A 19,132-nucleotide genomic window follows, 5' to 3' on the forward strand; every position below is an offset into this window, starting at 1 on the left:
TTAGGATTTAAATCAATCACTTCTAAACGAATAAGGAGACTTGGAATTTTGTCATTTTTCTGGATAATTCAGTTAAAATTATTAATTATGTATGGTTATACAAAATGGATTATACAAAAACATATTTTTGTCTGCTATTTGTATTAGAAATTAGGAACCAGGGAGATAGAAGATTTTAGGTATACATTTGACTCTCTTCTTTCTGGGTTTTACAATGTCAAGAGATTTTTAGAGTTAAAGAAAACAAAGAGCAGGGTAATTATTTTCTCCTTAGCTTTCAAAAATGGCTTTTTGAGAAGTCTTCCACTTAATATATAGTTTTAAAAAATTTATTGAAGTATATCTCACATACAGAAACATACATAAACAATAAGTGTATAATAATAGTTGTGAATTTACAACAAATATATATAACATCATCTAGGACTTTCATACCTCATGCTACCACCAATACCTTGCATTGTTGTTAAACATTTTTAACTATTGATTAAAGAGCATCACCAAAATATTGCTACTAACCAAAGAATTTTCCCCCAACACTCCCTATTATTATTACTATCTTTATATCATTTATATATGAACATACATAAACAAGTGTATATTAATAGTTGTGAACTTACAAAGCAAACATGCAGTACATCATACATCAACCCTCCACCAACACCTTGCATTGTCATGTTTGTTACAAATTATGAAAGAATATTGTCAAAATCTTACCACTAATTATAGTCCTTATCTTACATTTAGTGTATTTTCCCCCCAAACAACCCTATTATTATTTTTAAAATATATTTTTATAACAGAAGTTGTAAACTTATAAAACAATCATGCACATGTGCAGAATTCCTAAACAACACTTCTCTATCAACACACCACACTGTGGTGGAGCATTTGTTACAGATTATAAGATAATATCATCTGATTGTTACCATGTCTGTAGTGTACATTTGGCACATATTTTCCATACTGACCCATTATCAAACAGTACATCTTTGGCATTGATGCAAGGCTATTACATTATTACTGCTAGCCAGTCCATAGTCCACTCCAGTTGTATTTTTCCCATGCTTCTCCATATTCCCACCACCCTGAAATAGTTATGTACATTTGCTCTAGTTAACAAAGGACACCCTTGCATCTATACCATCAACCACAATTCTCATCCACTTCTGGATTGACTGTGCTATTCAGTTCCTAGATTATTTTCTAGCAGTCTGTCAATTGGCATTTACATACCTAGACTACCATTTTCACCCACATCCCCACTTATAAGCTAGCTGTTACTCACTCTATGTTACCATCCACTCTATACATTTCCACACTTTTACAGTAAAGCTTATTAAAACTTCTTCATTAATTAAACATCAGTAGACCATCTCAATCCTCATCTTAACTCCTTTAAGAATCCACCACCTACCACCAGGTCTTGAAGATAATTTCCTACATTTTCTTCTAGAAGCTTTATGGCACTTGCTTTTGTATTTAGGTTTTTTTATCCATTTTGAATTAATTTTTGGATAAGGTATGAATAGGGGTCTTCTTTCCTTCCTTTGGCTATGGATATCCAGTTCTCTCAGCATGATTTGTTGAATGGACTGTTCTCTCCAAGTTAGGTGGGTTTGACGGGCTAGTAAAAAATCACTTAATAATACATGTGAACCATCAATTTGATTCCATTGGTCTATGTGTCTGTCTTTATGCCAGTACCATGCTGTTTTTACCACTGTTTCTAGGTAACATGATTTAAAGTCTGGAGATAAGAGTCCTCCCACTTCGCTTTTCCTTCTTAAGATGTTTCTGGCTATTCAGGACCCCTTACTCTTCCAAATAAATTTGACAATCATGTTTTCAACTTATTTTAACAATGCTGGTGGAATTTTTATTGGGATTGCATTGAATCTGTATATCAATTTGAGTAGAATTGACATCTTAATGATATCTAGTCTTTCAATCCGTGATTATGGAATATTCTTCCAATTATTTAGGCCTTTTTAAAAATTTCTTTTAACATTGAGTTGTGTCTTTCTGAATACAAGTCCTTTACATCATTGATTAAGTTTATTTCTGACTGTTTGGGTTTTATCTGTCATATTTTATTTTTACCATGCCTTTGACACTTTTAGTTACTTTTATTGATATAATCTTCATTTTACACTCTTCCAGGCCTCTCTCCCCTGTCTTTTCTTTTCAGGCTTTAGCACATCCTTAGTATTTCCTGAAAATCTAGTCTCTTGTTAGAAATTCCCTCAGTTTCTGTTTATCTGTGAATATTCTAATCTTGCCTCATTTTTGAAAGACTATCTTGCCAGATATAAGATTCTTGGCTGGAAGTTTTTCTCTGGCAGTATCTTAAATATATCATACCACTGTCTTCTTGCCTCCATGGTTTCTGGTGAGAAATCAGCACTTAATCTTTTGGGCATTACTTATATATTATGCATTGCTTTTCTCTTGCTGCTCTCAGAATTCTTTCTCTGGCATTTGACATTCTGATTACTATGTGGCTTGGAGTTGGTCTGTTCAGATTTGTTTGGATGGGAGTACGTTGTGCTTCTTGGACATGGATATCTATGTTCTTCTACAGGGTTGGGAAATTTTCTACCATTATTTCTTCAAGTATTTCTTCTGTCCCTTTTCCCTTCTCTTCTTCTGGGTCACCCCTGACATATGTTTGCATGTTTCTTGCTGTCATTTAGTTCCCCTGAAAACTTGTTCAATTTTTTCCATTCTTTTCTTCATCTGTTTTTTTTGAATGTTTACTTTTAGAGGCCATTTCTTCAAACTCACCAATCCTTTCTTCTGCCTCCTCAAATCTGCTATTATATGATTCCAATGTTTTCTTTATTTCATTGATTGCACTGCCTTTCATTCTCATAAGATATGCTATTTTTCTATGTATGCTTTCAAATTCTTCTTTGTGCTCATCCATTGTCTTCTTAATATCTTTAATGTCTCTAGCCATCTTATTGAATTTATTAAGGAATTTGTTTGAACATGTATGATTAGTTGTTTCAACGCATTTATGTCATCTGGAGGCTTATCTTGTTCCTTTAACTGGGCCATATCTTCCTATTTCTTGGTGTGTATTGTAATTTTTTATTGGTGTCTTGGCATCTGGCTTACGAGAGTATTTATTCTGGATGCAGTTTTTCTCTTTAGTTTAGAACTTCCCGCCTTTCTCCCTTGCTGGTTGTACAGTAGGAGCCAAGGATGTAGTCGGCACTATAAGCTTGGAGGCTCAAGTTGCCTTCATTTCCCCAGGGACCAGTGAAGCTTCTCCCAACTTTTTCCTTTGCCAGGGGCAGGGACAGAGTCGCAGCTTTGTGGAATAACTGAGTCACGCAGGCCTAGACTGTAGTTGCCCAGAGAGATTACTGAAGCCTCACGCCCCTTTCTCCCCTGCCCGGGTTGGGGATGGAATTACAGGTGTGGGCAGCAATCTGTGCAATGCAGATCCAATATGACCACAGTTGCCTTGGTAGACTTCCGTTATTCAGTCTGTACCAGTCAAATGTACCTGCAGTTACCTGGATAAGCTGGTGCAGGGCCCACCAGCTTCCTCCTTGACAGAGGTGGGGCTGGGGCTTATGCTAGAGCTGCAATATGACCTGGATGGAAAGAAGCTGGTCCCTACCAGCACTGTGATTTTCAGTCCGCCCCACTTCCTCTCATGCCAGGGGCAGAGTTAAGATGGCAGCTGCCAGCCTCTTTCCGACTTGGACAGGTTCAAATTTTAGCTGTTCCTAGGATTATACTTTAGCCCACCAAACCAATCAGTAACTGAAGTTGGTGCCCAATCATCTCTTTCTCCCCTACTTTTGGGAAGTGAAGCTTCCAATTCCAGCTGCAGAAAAGCTCCAGAGGCGGAGGCGGCTTGTGCCTCCAGTGGAGGATGAGCACAGGCCTCTATGGCATGGAGTGCTCAGTTATGAAATCTTCTCTGCAGATGAGCAGTCTCTTCCTTCCCTTCTTTCAAGGATGTTGCGGGATGCTCCTATGGTCTCCTGTAGCCCCCCAAACAGGTACTTCAGGTAGCTCTGGGTGATTACCAACTGCCCTGTAGCACGAGCTGACTGTAGGAGCTTCTTACTCTGCAGCCATCTTGCTGGTTGTCGCTAATATGTGGTTTTATAACCTTTCATCTTGCTTAGCTTCTTTCAGAAAGTAGAACTAACAAATCCTACATGCAGTTGTGACTACAGGTATGTGTCACATGGAAGAAAATTTGGAGAATGATATTCTAAAGCAGTCTTTTTTACAAGAATAGTCCCCAGACCACCTGCATTGAAATCACTGGCAATAGGTGGAGGTTGGGGTGTTGCCAAAAAGTAGCCTTCTAGACACCACCCCAAACGTACGGAAACACATTTTCTGGCTTAAGGTTTGGCAGTCTGTTTTCAGCAAGCTTCCAGATGCTCTTATGCACACTTAAATTTGAGAACCATTGATCCAAGAACATTATTGTCCTATTTGTTTCATTGACACATTCCTCAGCTGTAATAAAACTGAAATTCTCAATGAGAGAAGGAATAGGATCAGAATCATCTGAAGATGGTTTTTTCATCTTCAGGTGCAGAGCTTTCCTGGCACCTTAGTCTTTTCCCAGTGAAGTGGGAATCTCATTGTCTTACCACCTTCATCGGAATCTCAGGAAGTGGGAAAAGATAGGAACATAATGTTAGAAAAGCCAGTCAGATGTTTCTGATGCTCTTAAGGGCTACAGTTGTAAGGTGTCATGATAGACCCGCAGATTGTTGGCCTGTGTGTGGGAAAAACATTTGGAGAGCAAACAACGATTTAAAGCAATATTTTGATAGAAGCATGTATATAAATATATATATTTCTATATCAGATATATGCCTTTAAATCATAAGAAATAGGCTTTATTGAAGAGCATTTTAATTTTAAAGAGGGGATTTACAGTTTGACATTACAGATTTTTTCATTTGAAACACCAAACATTTCTCTCTCTCAGAATGTAATTTTGGTTATGTTTTACAAACCATTAAGACATAAATGTACAGATTGAGTTTGATAAGCTACTACCTTTTTATAAAGCTTTGTGGTTAATAGAAACGAGCCATAGGGAAAGTGTAGCAAAACAAGGTTTAGGAGTCGAGAGGTAAAATTACCTGTGCATTGTTGACTCCCTACATGGCTTGAGCAAATTCTTCGCTACCGCACTTTCTTATCTATTAAAATTGTTATAAAGTTCTCAACTTGCCACACAATAGTGTCGTTCACTATAATTTGAAGTTACCGCAAACCACCTTCAAGACCTGTTAAGCAACAACTTCAAAATTGCTGCGTAGACTAATCTTTTCCATAGAAAACAAGAAATATTTTGGGGCGCGGGGCTGAGCGGGGCTGAGCCGGCTGAGCCGGCCGTGCTGGGTTTCCGTGGCGCTGGCCCCGCTCCCTCCAGGTTCTCAAGCCCCCAGCCCCCGGTGGCCCGGCCTGGCTGTCGCGCCATCCCCGGCCGCCTCGGTGTCCCCGGGGCGGGGCTCGGGGCTCCAGGTGGCCCTGGGAGTGCGGGGTGGGCGCCGGCCTCTCCCTCGCCTTCTTCGGCCTTGCGCTTGCAGTTTTGTGGCTCTGTTAAGCAACTTTGCTCTTCAGATTTCCTGAGAACCAAAAACCCGCTTTGCCGGGGCAAATATTCAGAATAATTTTCCGAATAACATTTTGTGTTGCAGTTGACTCCCTCACCGGGTTTTTTTCTGTAGTGCAAACAGGAGTTACTATCCAAAGGGTTAGTGTTCACAGCGGACGAATATTTTCTGAGAGCCTGGAATTACACAGTTAAAATACCTCGTGGCATGTTGCAGCCAGCCCACCACTTGAGCAATCTGTCAGCCTCACGGCTGTATGAAGTGGATCCTTTGGTCATAATGTTAAAAAATACAATTTCTTTGATGATCTTATTCGAGTCTTGGGTACCCCAGGCAGAAAAGGCACTGGTTGAATCCTTTGCAATTTGATAACCCTGCAGAATGATACAGAGAGGACACAGATGTTTGCATTGGAGATGGAGATGGAGGATTGAATAGCATTGCTCAAACTGTTCCTAGATTTCCCAGAGCTTTGGCTGCTGAAGGAAATGAGGCAGGGCCTGCTCGGTTCAACATACTTCACAGGGTAGAGGTTGCTGACAGAGGAAATAAAAGAATCCAAGTATTCTATAAAGACACTGGAGAATGGTTAGGAGCCTGGACTAATTGTTTCACAAAGAGGGACCTTCTTTAGTCCTATTCACGCATGGGAAGTATTTTATTATGGCTCAGCTGAATCCTGGCAGGCTTTTGTTCATGGCAGTACCGCCAGTAGAACACGTTGGCTGCTGTTCTGTGGTAATCACTGGTCCAGCTTGCAGATCAAGCGTCACTTCACTCTTAGACGTGTGTGGGAAGATTGGCGCAATCTAGGTAGCAGAAACTGAAGCAAAATAAGTACAGAAATTTGTCCCTTTGAATAGCTATTTTCCTTCATTTGATTCATGATTTTTCTTTCCCTGGAGATCTTTCAAGTAGAAGTTCAGTCTCAAATTCACTGAGTTCTTTGAAATGAAGATCAAGTACAAGAATATGTTTCGTTTGGAGTATATTTTATTGACTTTCACGTGAAAAACTGCAAACTTGAAAGTTGTTTCACTTTAGAGAAAATGAACTGCTTGAGAGATTATGAGTCAGATGTGTTATTTATTCATTTGCATACGCACTAAGTGGTAGGTCCTGAAGATTTAAAAATGAAAGGCAGTCCTCTGCCTTTTGAGTAACCTAAAGTTGGGTTGCAAACAGTGCCAATGCAGTGATGACAGCGTCTAGGTGCGGTGGGCTTTCAACTTCCAGCAGGAGTGTCCTGCATCTGACAGGGAGTCAGGCAGGGTGGTGCAGGGGAGTGGATTTGAGTGAGGACTTGACCACTGAGGCGGAGCTTGCCAGGGAATGAGGAGGGAAAATGTGGTCCTGTAAAGACATTATGAAACGTTATAAACTTGTGAACTTTGGTAGGTTTATTTTGTTGTTGTTGTTTAATAAAACCCCAACTTGGCTTTGGTCCTTTAGCTAAGATACTTAATATCAGCCTGTAGATATAGGAACAAAATGGCATCTAAGCACTTTATTGTAAAGTATTCTTCCAGATAATTCTAACGTTTTTATAGATAACATTAAAAATAGGCACTCTCCTAAGTGTTTCTTTCTTAAAGATTTTTTTTAACATAAATTCAAGTCATTCCTTGTATTTGTCTATCTCAAGGAAATATCAGGAGGATTATTTATATGGAGATGTCTGCCAAACACTTGGAGATACTGAAATGAGTAATCTCTTATCTTTCTTTCCCTGCCACCTCCCTGCCTGATCCTCCCCGCCCCCCCCCCCCACACACACACACCTTGGTCTGAATATTGGTTTGCCAAGAAGACCATTTTTTCTTTGTTTTAGTTTGTGCTAGGTTTTGATGGAACCTTGCCATCTTATGATCTTTCAAATCATTTCCCCCCTTTCCTAGCATCACTCTCCCTTTCCAATTTGGTTTAAATTGTAAATTGTATAGCATATTATCAATTTTGAGTTGCCTTTCCTTATCACTCTTATGGCTGGAGAATATTTTCCAGACTTCATGGAACTTACACTTGTTTTAATGCTTGGGTCATATCTAAATACACTTAAGAAGGTAAATCTGTCAGCAGGAATCCCTACTCTATATTCCAAGGCCATTTATAAATGTGTTTGTGCCACTCATCAAGCTCTATGATCTTGAGTGAGTCACTTCTCTGTGCCTTAATTTTCTGTTCAGTGAAGTGGGAATCTCATTGTCTTTACACCTTCATGAATGCTATAAAGATAAGATGTGCAGTGGGTAAAAAGGTAATTTTTGAAACACATAGATCCTTATAAATGAAATGCATTTTATTAGTGAAGTTCCTTTTAAATGGGATATTTATCTGATGCCAGCACAGGTTTGCCTTAATTTTGCATTTTTTATGAAAACGTGTCCTCACAGACTTTATGCAATTTAGCTAATAGAATAAATTGATTTGGATGAAAGAAGTTTGAGGTTTTGTTTATCTGTCTTTAAGCCAGAATGAGTACAAATGTCTCTTTGAAGGAATGCAAGTTAAACTGATGTTGTCATTTCTGAAATGTTTTATTTACCTTTGTTTTATACTAGAATCTTTTAAAAGTTGCTGAAAATACCATTTTTGTCTATCTTTCTAAAACAGTTTCTTTTATTAACATACTTGTAATCATAGTATTTCACTTTTTTCCTTTGGCTTACTTGGCTAAATGAAAGATAAATGTGTTGTATTTTCTATAAATGAAAACTGATTAAACATTTGGAAAGAAAAAAGAAATTTTGTTAATATTTCAGTTTATAAATTTAAAAGTATCATAATTTCAGTCTGCCATCCATCTATATATAAACATTCAAATCTAATCAACTCATGTGTTTGTGTTGGTTTGGGGCATGTTAGAAAGTTCCCTACCCTATTTATGACCTGCAAAGAAACTAATAAAGACAGGTTTCTCAGCAGTGGTAATCCAGCTGTCCCTCTGTTGCAGGTAAAAGATACCATGTTCCCGGCACAGGTCAGAGCTACACATTAGCAGCTGATGTTGGACTACTGAGTAGGAACATTAAAATAGTTGGTGAAGATTATCCAGGTTGGTTCAAAGAATCTTTTGGTGCTCGAGTCCTGGTCAGCTCATTCACTGAAAATATGATGGCATTTAAAGGTTGGTACAATTTCAATTTATTTTTCTGAATGAAATATAACACAGTCTCTTCAATTTTTAGTGAGTCCTTAAATAATTCTCATTTATTTTAGGATAACATGGAAAAATAAAGTCATGAGAGGGATTATGTAATCCAGGTGCCACCCTCCAACTACATTCCCTGACAGTGGTTGTCTACTTACTTGATCACCGTAGACTAAGAATTATCAAATTAATAGTGACCTTAGATATTAACTAGACCAGTCTTTTCACCCAAACAGAAATCATTTTGTAACAAATACAACAGATCATCTGTTATTTTTGTTTTGTTTTAAGGGAAATTTCAAACATGTAACCAAAAAAAGAGAAAACAGTATTATGAGTCTCAATGTACCATCACCAGCTTCAACAATTTTCAGCTTTAGCCAGTCTTATTTCATCTGTACCTCCACCTTCTCTCTTCAAGCTCCTGAATTATTTTTGAGGCAAACAAGTATCATTTCATATACAAATATTTCAATATATAACTCTAAAATATTTTAAACCTATCTACAAATGTCAGACCTAAAAACGTTAACATTTCCTTATCATCAGATTGCTCAAATTTCCCAATTTTCTTTCCTCCATCCCTTCCTCTCTCCCTATCTTCCTTCCTGCCTTCCTTCTTTCCATATATCCTTCCTTTTTGCAGTTTTATTTGTTCAAATAAGAATTTAAATATGATGCATGTTACAACTGGTTATGAATAATGAATCTTAAGTCTCTTTGAAATATATAGCTACCCCTTCCATCATTTCTCTTTCCTTGCAATTTACAACAGCCTGGAATTTAGTGATTGCATCCCTGGAATCTAAGTTCTTTTTTTCTCCCTTGTATTTCCTTTGAGTAAGTAGTTTAGAACTAGAGGCTTGCTCAGATTCAGGGTCAATTCTTTAGGCAATAATTTAGACACAAAATGTGTCTGATTGTTTCTCTTTTTGTGATGTTAGCAACTATTAATGATCATTTTCTGGATCCATTAAGTCTCTGGGATTAAAATGGTGATATTCTAATTTGTCATTCCCATCTCATTTATAATCTAGAATACTTCTATAAAGAACAGAAAGACAGTTCATATAGAAAATGCAGAAAAAATCCTTGGGTCTTTCTTCTTACAAGGCGAAGTTTAAGAACCATTGATAACCATTAAACTCATCAAAATAAGCATCCTCCAAAGGAAACCAGGAGTTTTGGTTTGGTTTCTTTTGTTTTATCATTAGTGTCATTTTGAGCTCACAGATTTAAAAATATTTGATGAGTTCTAATCCATTGTGATTATTAATCATATTGATGCTCAAAATGCTCCATCATTGGCCCTTGGAATCTTATCATGTTGATGCCTAAGTCCTTTTCACATGACTTAGTGTTTTCAGCCTCTTTATTTTCTGATGCTACGAGCACATATTGTCAATTTTCCCCCCAAGTCTAGGAATCAGTCATTCCTCCAAGTTGTCCTAATTCTTTTTAGTGGAAGCTCGTATGTGGATCCCCTGATCTGGCTACCAGGGGTAGATCATCCATTCTTGATCTGAATTCTTTCAGAGATCCTCACTTATTCACAATATTGTCTATTCCATTTTGCAAAAACTCTAATTGTAGAAAATATTTATACCAAGTAAACAACTAACCCTCTATAACTTTTACCTATTGGTCATGATCTGCCAACAGAAACTTAACTGACAATGATGATGATAATGATCATGATCATAAACTGATATAAGATCTCAGGCACTATACTAAGCACTTAACATATTATCTCATCTACTCTTCATACTGCTATGATATACTGCTATGATATAACCATTAATCCCCTTTTAAAGATGAGTAAAAGATGAAAAAAGAGGTAAAATTGCTCTGACTTGGATACCAGAAATGCCTTTCTCACTTCAAATCCCATGACAACCTTTCTTGGCTTCTATCAATTGTTTTGTGATGTGTGTTAAGAAAATACATCTGTGACTTTTGTAGGCACAGATGGTCTATAGCAAACATTTCTTTTCTATTTCTACCTGATTTTTCTTATGTTCTCTCATGCATCCACTTGCGTGGATTTCCAGATAGGACTTTCCCTTCTTGTATGAAATATCTCCAACATATTCTATTAGTCATCCATTTTTAAAACAAGGAATATCTTCTGCTGTTCTTTTCTAGCCATGAATCTTGTGTCTCAATTTCCTCATCTAGAAGGTAGGGATAATAAAAGTCCCTAGTTCATGAATGCTTTATGAGAATTAAACCCAATACTGCCAATTAAGCACTTAGTACAGTGCTTGACACAAAATCATCTCTCATGGATTGTTATTACTGCTATTACTAATCTATGAAATTGCCTCTTAACACTTTGATGGAATTTATGACAAACTAATCAACAGTTACTTGGCACTTTATATTCTGAAAGAGATAATATAAAGATAGTGTCCTTAAAAGCTCTTTATAGCAACAGAATTGAAATGTCAGGTCAATTATCTTTCATGCCTTATATCATGCATTTTCTTTTTTTTTAAGAAAAAAAATTTTCAAAGATTTATTTATTATTTTTAAAAATTTACTTCTCCCCACCCCCACCCCTGGATCTTCTCTCTGTGTCCATTCACTGTGCTTTCTTCTCTGCTTGCTTGTCTTCTTTTTAGGCAGCACTGGAACCCATTCTGGGACCTTCCAGAATGAGAGAGAGGTGCTCAATCTCTTGCACTACCTCAGCTCCCTGGTCTGCTGCATCTCTTATTGCCTCTCCTCTCTTGTCTCTTTTTGCTGCATCATCTTGCTGCACCCCTGTCCACTCGGGCCAGCTTGCTTTGCGGACCAGCCCTCCACTCGGGCCAGCTTGCTTTGCGGACCAGCCCTCCACTCAGGCCAGCTTGCTGTGTGGGCCAGCTTACCTTCACCAGGAGTCTCCAGGAAGCAAACCCTGAACCTCTCATATGGTAGACCAGGAATCCATTCGCTTGAGCCACATCTGCTTCCCTCATGCATTTTCATTGCAGTCAGTGTGACCCCAAGGAGAAGAAAATTGGTTTTAAGGGGACAGAAATATATACCACAAGGTGTGTGATCCTCCAAAGACCTACCGTACATTGACAGATTTACAGCATATCTGTGGTATTAATATTTCATTGGCAGGGGGATAAAGGATAACTTGGGGAAAAAATGCCTAAAAAGGCTCCTTAGGAAGGCAGTTTCAAGAAAGTTCAGAAGCACTGTCGTATACAGATAAAAAGAGCAAAGAAAATATAATGCTGTTTCCATGAGAATGTTGAATAAGTTTGTATAGCTTTTCAAAAATTATGCATTCTATTTGTTTCAGGAAATAATTTTAAAAATATTTTCTTCCCTCCTAGGAAATGCAAGAATAAGTAATGTTGAATTTTATCACAGTGGTCAAGAAGGCTACAGGGATAGCACAGATCCAAGATATGCTGTTACATTTCTTAACCTAGGACAGGTTTGTACATTATTTTAAATTTTTGCATATATTCATAATAAAATCATTTTATTTTTATTTTATTTTCATTTAACTTTACTAAGTAACCATGTCTTAGAGTTTCTAAACTATAATAAATATGATAAAACTTTCTTGGATATAGAACCCATTAATTTTTTTCAGATTCATAGCACAGTTGATTCCACCCATTTTGTACGTTTATTAATTAGGTCAGTGAAATAGCCATAGAAAAAGTAGCTCAGAAAGTGAATGAACTGAAGACCAATAATAGTGTTTTCACATCTCAATTTTCATTTTGAAATGACCAATAATATTTCCCAAACTGTTTCTATTAAGCAAAATGAATATTGCTTAATGCAGAGGTTGCAAACTGGTGGCCTATCAGCCAAGTCTTGGTTGACTAGCACAGCTGTTTTTTTTAATTAAACCAACATTTAAATATCATATTCCACATCAAATTCAGCTTTCTAGTTTATTTTTAAAATATTGGTCTGTCTTCCCACCTTGCAACAACCACTAAGTAGTAGAGGCCCCTGAAGTTAAGACATACACTCTCCATTTCTATACCCTTCCCTCCATTCCCTGTTGATCCCATTCATCACTGAGCATGTACTGCTTCTTTTCTCAAATGAAAGCCTTTCTGTATATAGATGCCTCAGTCTAAAGTAGGAAAATAAATATTGAGAGGACTGATGTTTTAAGAAAGAAAAACAGGGAGAGAACATATGTTTTAGTGAAAATCAACAATAATATTGTTGATTTAAAGCTCAACTTGCTCAATAACTGATTCCTATCAACATTTGAATTGTAGCCTTTGCCTATAGCTCATCTTTTTGTAAAAAAAACAAAAACAAAAACAAAAAAAATGCTCACCAAATAGTAAACTATTATGAAAAATAATTTTTAGTTTTTATAATAAAAATAGAAGCATTTTATAAGTAATGATATAAAGATAAATGCAAAGAAAATATTTGAGAGTTTTTTGTGCATTTCAATTAAGTATATGTTTTTGTTTTCTTTCATCATAAATTCAAAATGTATGGAAATTTCCCAGCTACAAAAACCTGTCATGACTCATCTTCTTTAATGGAGAATAAATTGAATATTTGTCAAGGGTTGTTTCCTGAAATCATCGTACTTCAATGTTTTTCTTTATTTTATTTTTAAAATATTTGCTGAAACCTAATATGTTATAGATTCAAGAACATGACTCATCTTATATTCGAGGTTGTGCTTTTCACAATGGCTTTTCCCCAGCAATTGGTGTGTTTGGGACAGATGGATTGGACATAGATGATAACATCATTTACTTCACAGTGGGAGAAGGTAATATAATAATGTTTTAGTCCAAATCATATGTCTCTCTGAGGCAATCAGTCTGTTAACCATGCCGTCCAATTGATCTTTCTGCAAGAATGGAAAAGTCCTCTATCCATGCTTAGATGGTAATTTCTAAGCCACATGTGGCTATTGAGCACTTGAATGGGGCTAGTGTGAATGAGGAACCGACTTTTAACTTTAATTGCACTTAATTTAAGTTTAAGTAGTTTCATGGAACTTTGACTACTGTATTGGAGAATGAAGCCCTAAATAAAGAAGTATTACAAGACCATAATCATGCTGAGTTAATTACGAATAGCTTAAATTGTTATTATTTTAAAAGATTCCTCACAAATAAAACACAAAGATTATTCACAAGTAAAGGTTATTATTTTTTAAGAATTATATAATTTTAGATGTTATTTTTACTGAATATCATATAAAGCATAATACAAATGTATTTCAGATGTATAAAAATCATTTGTGCATGTTCATTGAAATTTGAGGTGGAGCCCATAAATTCACACATTTAATCACGCATCTCAGGAGATTTTTAAATGCAGAATTCAGGTAGTCTATAAAGGAGGTACACAGAGATTTACTATCAAAGAGACCCAGAGGGCTCTCTCTAACCAATGAGAACATTTGTCAGACTTAAACCACCAAAATCATTTCATGGAAAAATAAAAGACATTTGCCACAATATTCATGACAAATTTATATCTGCATTTTGGGGGAATTATCCTTTCTTTTTATTTTTACAGGCATACGAATATGGGGGGATGGCAACAGAGTCCGAGGAAATTTGGTTGCACTTTCGGTTTGGCCAGGAACCTATCAGAACAGAAAAGATTTAAGTTTAACTCTCTGGCATGCAGCAATTGAGGTAGTGCAAATGAATTTAAAATTTATAATTTCCTTCTTACAGATGACAATTTCTGTAGAAAATTTGAATCTCAAAATATTATTGTAAACTAGTTCTTTCCTAGACAAAGTTTGATGAATTAATAAAATAAGCCGATTAAAGGAGTGAATGAAAATTCATAAAAGATACTATGAGCTCCAAGAGCCACTGGGTTTTTCTTTCTGTTGATAGCCATTGGTTTAAATAGCTCACTTATTTCCTTGCTTCCCCAGTATTATTCATCATTGTCAAGTCTTTCATTATTCATCACTTTCAGGGTCTTTCTGCTAATTGAGTGCATTAAACATTTTGCTTAATTCTCTGGATTTAATTTCCCTCCTCTTATGAAAAATTAGAATGATAGACCATAGAATTTCTCAAGTCCATTCCTCCCTAAAACTTTCATGATTCTATATGCAATGCTATTTAAATTTATCTGATATTACTAATTGAACCCTTCTTGTTCCCTGTGGAGTTTCTTCAATTTTTTATAAAAGTTTTGTTTAAATGTGGACTAAGATTACAAGCAAGAAAATAGAAAGTTCAGAGAAAGGATTTGGAAAAGATAGCTTCCTCTGGTTTTTATTCATTTACTTCTGTCATTGAAGTGAAAAGGAATTAAAAATTGCTCTCTTTGAAACATGCAACAATGATTGAAATTTGTTTTTGTGCAACTATTAATAATTACTTTAAGGTAAAATCTGAAAGCCCTAAACTTAGTATACTTTCATGAGATAAAAATGTTCTCTTTTCATCTATTTATAGATGTTAGAATGTAATCAAATGTCAATTCCAAATCTTTAAAATTAACTAAGCCTTTGAAGAAAACAGTGCTTATTGAATATTTACAAATTCTAGTTAATTCTTTTTTTCATTATCTTTAAAAATAAGCATATAAAAATATGCTTCTTAAATGATTGAGACTTTGACACCATGGTCAAGAATTAGCCTTTCTATGCTCTCTATTTTCATTTGCTCCACTTTGACTTAGCTTGGGCTAACACTTTTATTATTATTATTATTATTATTATTATTATTATTTTAGCAGATTTTATTTAAACTAATGAATGCCTCTATTTTATCTTATGGTCCATTTTAATTGCTTTGGTTCTCTTTTTCTTAATAAATCAATCAAATTGGTAATAGAATATAACTAAAAAGAGTGATAAAATTCCTTGTAATCTTACTATAATATAGGAATTTGGTTTATAGCTTGTAAATGTTAAAATCACATCCAGTGGATTTTATGACTGAAATAAAAAATAATCTATTTAATGCAGTTTTCTAATGAAGTCCAAAGCATAGTACCTAGTGATGTTTTTAAACCAAAATTCAAATGTAATTTGAATATTTCACTTGTAAGTTTGAAAGAGGTAAATAATGAATTAGTTTTTCTGCCTGTGAGTCATGATTAGAAATTTCCTATGTATGTTGTACACTTGCACTCATTGTGTAATTATTTGTGAAATAGCCTGACCCAAAACATTTTCTTTATCACTCTACTAGATAAATAGAGGGACCAATACAGTCTTACAAAATAATGTAGTTGCTGGATTTGGGAGGGCAGGATACCGTATTGATGGCGAACCTTGCTCAAGTAAGTCTTTTGGCACAGAATAACTTGTCCATATTTGTTAGAAATCAGAAGTTTTTCAATTCGATATGTGTTATCTATTCCTCTTAGCACTAAAAGAACTCAACAAGCTAAATTATTTCAAGTTAACATTGAGTTCAGTGAAAAATAGATAGGTTTCTAAGGCTAACTTTGTTTCCAAGTTTATAATCTAAAAGTTCTAACAACAATTTCAATTCTTAATGTTGTTGGTATTTGAGCAAGGACTACCTTGTCCTGCTACGAATTTCAAAACAGCAGCACTTGTAAGCATAGAGATATGTTTGTCTATAAGATATGCTACCATTCTATAATTCCACTTTAAAAGAATAAATGCTAATTCCTAATATAAAGCATAAAAAGTCAATGGAGAAATTGACCTGAATGACATGGCAATGACAGATACAGGCCATTATATATCCTGCCATAACCTACAGAATTGAGAGGGAGAGAGTGTAAACTACAACGTAAATTATAATCATTCTTAGTGGCAATGCTCCAAAATGTGTTCATCAATTGCAATGAATGTACCACACTAATGAAAGAAGTTCTTAATGTGGGGAAAAGTGGGACATGTGGGGAGGGGGCATATGGTAATTCCTTATATTTTTTATGTAACATTTTATTTAATCTAAATATCTTTTTAAAAAAATAAAAAATATATTTTAAAAAAGACAGTGGACATGATCTGATAGTTCTCAGATATATTTCTATCAGAGTAGTAAAAATCAAGAAGTAGTTGAACAACTAAATTATTCTCTTGGCAGGGAGTTAGAGAAACTGGAACATTTACACATTGTTAGTTGAAGGACAAATAGCACAACCCCTGCATAGGAGTATCTGGCAATATCTACCAAAATTTCAGATGCACTAGCTAGCAGTTGCCTCTATACTTAGAAAATTGTTTACAAACAAGTTTATTCACCACAATATTGTCTATATTAGCAGAAAATTGAAAACCACCCTGTACTCAATAATGGTGGATTAGTTGTATAAACTTTGGTAAAAGTTCCAAACACTGGAACACTAGGCCCTTCTAAAAATGAATGAAGAACTCTATGCATTATTTGGAGAACTCTCTAGTATAATCTTAATAGATAAATGGAGGGTGGAGAATAGCACACACAATACTGTTTTGTGTATAACTTGTTAAAATGTATTTTGTGGAAGAAAGAGGAAAAAATAAGAATATATGTGGTACTGTTTGGTTTACATAAAGAAACACTGAAATTGTAAAAACAAAAAGTTACAGAAGTTATAGAAGATGCATAGCAACAGGGTGATGATAACTTTTTATAATTTATTAATTTTCAACCTTGTAAATCAATTACCAGCTCAAAAAAGTAAGATATACATCTGAATATAATTAAAAGGGGGAAATGTTAGAGTGTGTATATGTAATAATAAAAATTTAAAAAATAAAATCTGTGGCACTACAATACACAGTGAAACCTAAGTTAAACGATGAACTTTAACTAATAGTACAATTATATAAATGTGCTATAATCAATTGTAACGAATGTTCCACACCAATGCAAGATGGTGGTGGTGGAGTGGTTTATGGGAAAGCTTTATTTTATGTATGATTGTTCTGTAAACCCACAACTTCTCTATAAAGGGAAAATATTTCAAAAAAACAATTTAAGTAAAATAAATAAACTGCAAGCATGCTTCTTGAGGCACTTTACTAAAAGAATTGGGACTTTCTTGAAATATTCAGATATCTTCTAGAGTTGATTTTTCTAAATCTAGGTGTATTTTTTTCAATAGCTTTATCGAGGTATGACTTACATAAAATTCACCTATTTTAGTGACAAGTCAATGGGTCATTATTTTCTAATATTATTTGAATTAATATTTTTCTGTCCATTTTTAAATCACTAGGCTTAATATAAGCTAATTTTATTCTTGTGAAAAACACATTTTGAAGAAATAAAACAACTTTGCTAACAGGCTTAACTGATCCCTTGACGTATCATTTATTAAGCATTTTAAATAATTTAGCTCCCAATAGCTTAAAGTAGATTTTCTTTCATTAAAATTTTTAAAATCTGCAATTTCTCCCCAAATTCTTTGAAATGTTTTTTTTAAATCAAAATGTGATTCATGAATGTTTACTAATATGTATAATATGATTTACTGCATTTTTCACTGACTTTATTGATATTCCTAAATTGAGAGTGTTTATAGAGAGCTGTTGAATTTATAGAAATTAAAATATGAGGCAACACAGACGGATGGAGGGGTTAAGTTCCTAGAATAGTGTGTCAATTTATGCAATCCCTCTCCCAAACAAGGGGAGCCTGAGGTGGTAGGAAGAGGGCAGTGGTTCATGCTGGTCCAGGTAGAGCCAGGTTTGTCTGGTGGGCTGCATTGTGTGGGACCAAGAGAGATGTGCAAACAGCTTCTTAAGGAGGAATGCAATCAAAGCCAGCAGACCACCCAAGTAAAATGTCAATCCCAAAGGACTGAGAGAGAGGGAAAATCAATTTTAAAAATTGGAAACCAGGGGACTTGAATAAAAGAGCTGTAAATAGAGTTTACGAGATGAAGCCTGCATCTGCTCCTGTTTACAGTAAATCCTCTGATTTATGCAGCAGTGAGGAGGGAGTTATCGAGACTGCCTATCTGATTTGAACATAAGTGAAACTTCCATAAAATCCATTTTAAGTATCCTGTATATTCATAAGGAGTAGAGCAGGCATACATTGAGGACCTTCTCTTTGCATTCATAAGGCACTTTATATGGGTTCTCTCGTTTCATCTTGATACAATCCTGAATTAGGCATTAAAACTTTTTGTGTTCCTTGTGATCTATTAACTTTAATTAAAAAAAAAATTAAAAACAAAACAACAACAACAAAAAACTTTTTGTGTATGAGACAACTAAGATTTTAAAAGGTCAAACAACATTCCCAAGGTCATGTGTGCATTAGTTCAAGAAATATTTAATAAGCACTTATCCCTGCATTATCTTTTGGGCTCCAGAAATGTGGTGGTGAATGAGCTAGACAAAATTTCTTCTCTAATGAAGCTTACTTTCTAGTAGGAGGAAGGAGATAGACAATTCACCAATAAATAATAAAATATCAAGTAAAGA

The 19,132-nt window shown here is 35.3% G+C and overlaps 1 protein-coding gene and 1 pseudogene across 1 annotated transcript in view; both read left to right on the forward strand.

Annotated features, from left to right (window-relative positions):
- PKHD1L1 (PKHD1 like 1) overlaps nucleotides 1-19,132 on the forward strand; it is a 164,530-nt gene that overhangs the window by 115,354 nt on the left and 30,044 nt on the right. The window contains exons 59-63 of the mRNA XM_058275919.1: nucleotides 8,563-8,736; nucleotides 12,093-12,196; nucleotides 13,393-13,522; nucleotides 14,281-14,402; nucleotides 15,927-16,017. Of these exons, the coding sequence (XP_058131902.1) occupies nucleotides 8,563-8,736; nucleotides 12,093-12,196; nucleotides 13,393-13,522; nucleotides 14,281-14,402; nucleotides 15,927-16,017 (621 nt within the window). The remainder of the gene's footprint in view (nucleotides 1-8,562; nucleotides 8,737-12,092; nucleotides 12,197-13,392; nucleotides 13,523-14,280; nucleotides 14,403-15,926; nucleotides 16,018-19,132) is intronic.
- Nucleotides 3,979-6,497, forward strand: LOC139436467 (NHL repeat-containing protein 3 pseudogene; annotated as a pseudogene).

This window comes from Dasypus novemcinctus, chromosome 14 (genome assembly GCF_030445035.2).
Source record: "Dasypus novemcinctus isolate mDasNov1 chromosome 14, mDasNov1.1.hap2, whole genome shotgun sequence".
Taxonomy (NCBI): domain Eukaryota; kingdom Metazoa; phylum Chordata; class Mammalia; order Cingulata; family Dasypodidae; genus Dasypus; species Dasypus novemcinctus.